Below are 1,635 nucleotides of genomic sequence, written 5' to 3' on the forward strand. Positions count from 1 at the left end.
ATGTAGCATCAATTATGCTAATGCTAGCTGTCGCGTTCTCTCGTCCTAAATCATCAGAATAGTTGAAAAAGCAGTAAGATTACTGAAAAAGTAGAAAAATCCAAAATTATAATAAAAAAATAAAAGGAGTTGAAAAAAGCTGAAATTAGCACACAAAGTATAAAAAAAGGCAGAAACAGAACAAACTGTAAAATGTACAGTAAAAATTTAAAAACACTTTGAGAGGTTTTAAGGTTTTAAGACACAGCTCTATTTATTTTTAATGAGAGAAAAAATGCAGAAAAAAGCTAAATAGCTGAAAAAGTTTAAGTTGCTGAAATACCAAAAGTAATAGGATCTATGGCATAAATGAGGTGCACATTTTGATATATGAATTGTTGAATTCATAAAAATGGTGGAACGAGTTAGATGGTGAAAAACAGAGGAAAAATGGATCATCTGAATAGAGTCAATGTTCAAAGTTACCTGTGGGAGCTGGAGATGAGATGAACATCCGATAACAATGATCAGCCAAAGGTGGTGATGGCTAATAAACCTGCTTCAGCCACAGTTTCAACCAGTTTTTGTGTTTTTGTCCCGATCTCACCTGTCCCGTCCAGGTGCTCGCTGCGATAGGTGCTCACCTGGCTACTATGGAAACCCAGCCGAGGCGGGGGGGCAGTGTCTTCCGTGTCGGTGCAACAACAACATCGACATGTTGGACCCCGAGTCCTGTGATGCTCAAACCGGCGAGTGTCTGCGGTGCCTGTACCACAGCGAGGGCACCGCCTGCCAGAGCTGCAAACTGGGTTATTATGGAAATGCTTTGGTTCAAGACTGCAGGAGTGAGTCCTTCGTTTGTCCCTGGATCACTAATAACTCATTACACACCAAGACAGAAAGATGTGAGGAGAGGGTTCTTATCTAAAAACAGTAACTGGCTTAAATGAGCTTCTCTGAATTGTTTTAAATTGACAGTAACTAAATAAAAATCTGTCATATTATGAAAGGATTTAATCACACAAGTTTTTTTTACATATTTGACTGATCATGATGACTTAACACTAATGTTATTTTATGTTATAAATCACGAACTTTCAATAAAAACAGGAAACTAATATCAAAGTGTCTAAAACATTAACTAACACTGGTGTTTTGATGACAGAATGTGTCTGTAATCAGCTGGGCAGTGATTCTTCCAGCTGTCAGTCACCCAGCGACTGCCACTGCGACCGCAGCAGCGGTCAGTGTCACTGCCGGCCCAACGTGATTGGTCAACACTGCGACCGCTGCGCTCCGGACACCTGGAACATGGCGAGCGGCCTCGGCTGTCAGCACTGCGACTGCGACTCCAAACACTCGTACGGGACGTCCTGTAATGAGGTCAGGAGCTTCTCTGATGTTAAGATCCTGTTTGGGGTGTTGTCTTATTATTATTATTATTCAGCAACATCAACCATCAGATTTTTCTCTTTGTGTCAGTGTGGAGAAACATTTATGTATGCCTTAAACAAAAGTATTTTGCTTGTTTAATAAAAAAAAGAAAAAATATAGTATAGGTCTTCTGGACGGGTTCTTCTCTAATGAAACGTTTCGTCTCTCCTCCAAGAGACTTCTTCAGTCTGAGAGTTTCAGGCAAAATTCAGGCCCAGCCTC

The 1,635-nt window shown here is 40.5% G+C and overlaps 1 protein-coding gene across 1 annotated transcript in view; it reads left to right on the forward strand.

Moving 5' to 3' along the window:
- Window positions 1-1,635, forward strand: part of lamb1a (laminin, beta 1a) — a gene marked incomplete at its 5' end in the record, with an annotated part of 61,746 nt that overhangs the window by 41,266 nt on the left and 18,845 nt on the right. Inside the window, 2 exon segments of the mRNA XM_014020141.1 lie at window positions 600-824; window positions 1,145-1,362. Coding sequence (XP_013875595.1) covers window positions 600-824; window positions 1,145-1,362 — 443 coding nt within the window.

The sequence above is a fragment of the Austrofundulus limnaeus genome, unplaced genomic scaffold, assembly GCF_001266775.1.
Source record: "Austrofundulus limnaeus strain Quisiro unplaced genomic scaffold, Austrofundulus_limnaeus-1.0 Scaffold241, whole genome shotgun sequence".
Lineage (NCBI taxonomy): Eukaryota > Metazoa > Chordata > Actinopteri > Cyprinodontiformes > Rivulidae > Austrofundulus > Austrofundulus limnaeus.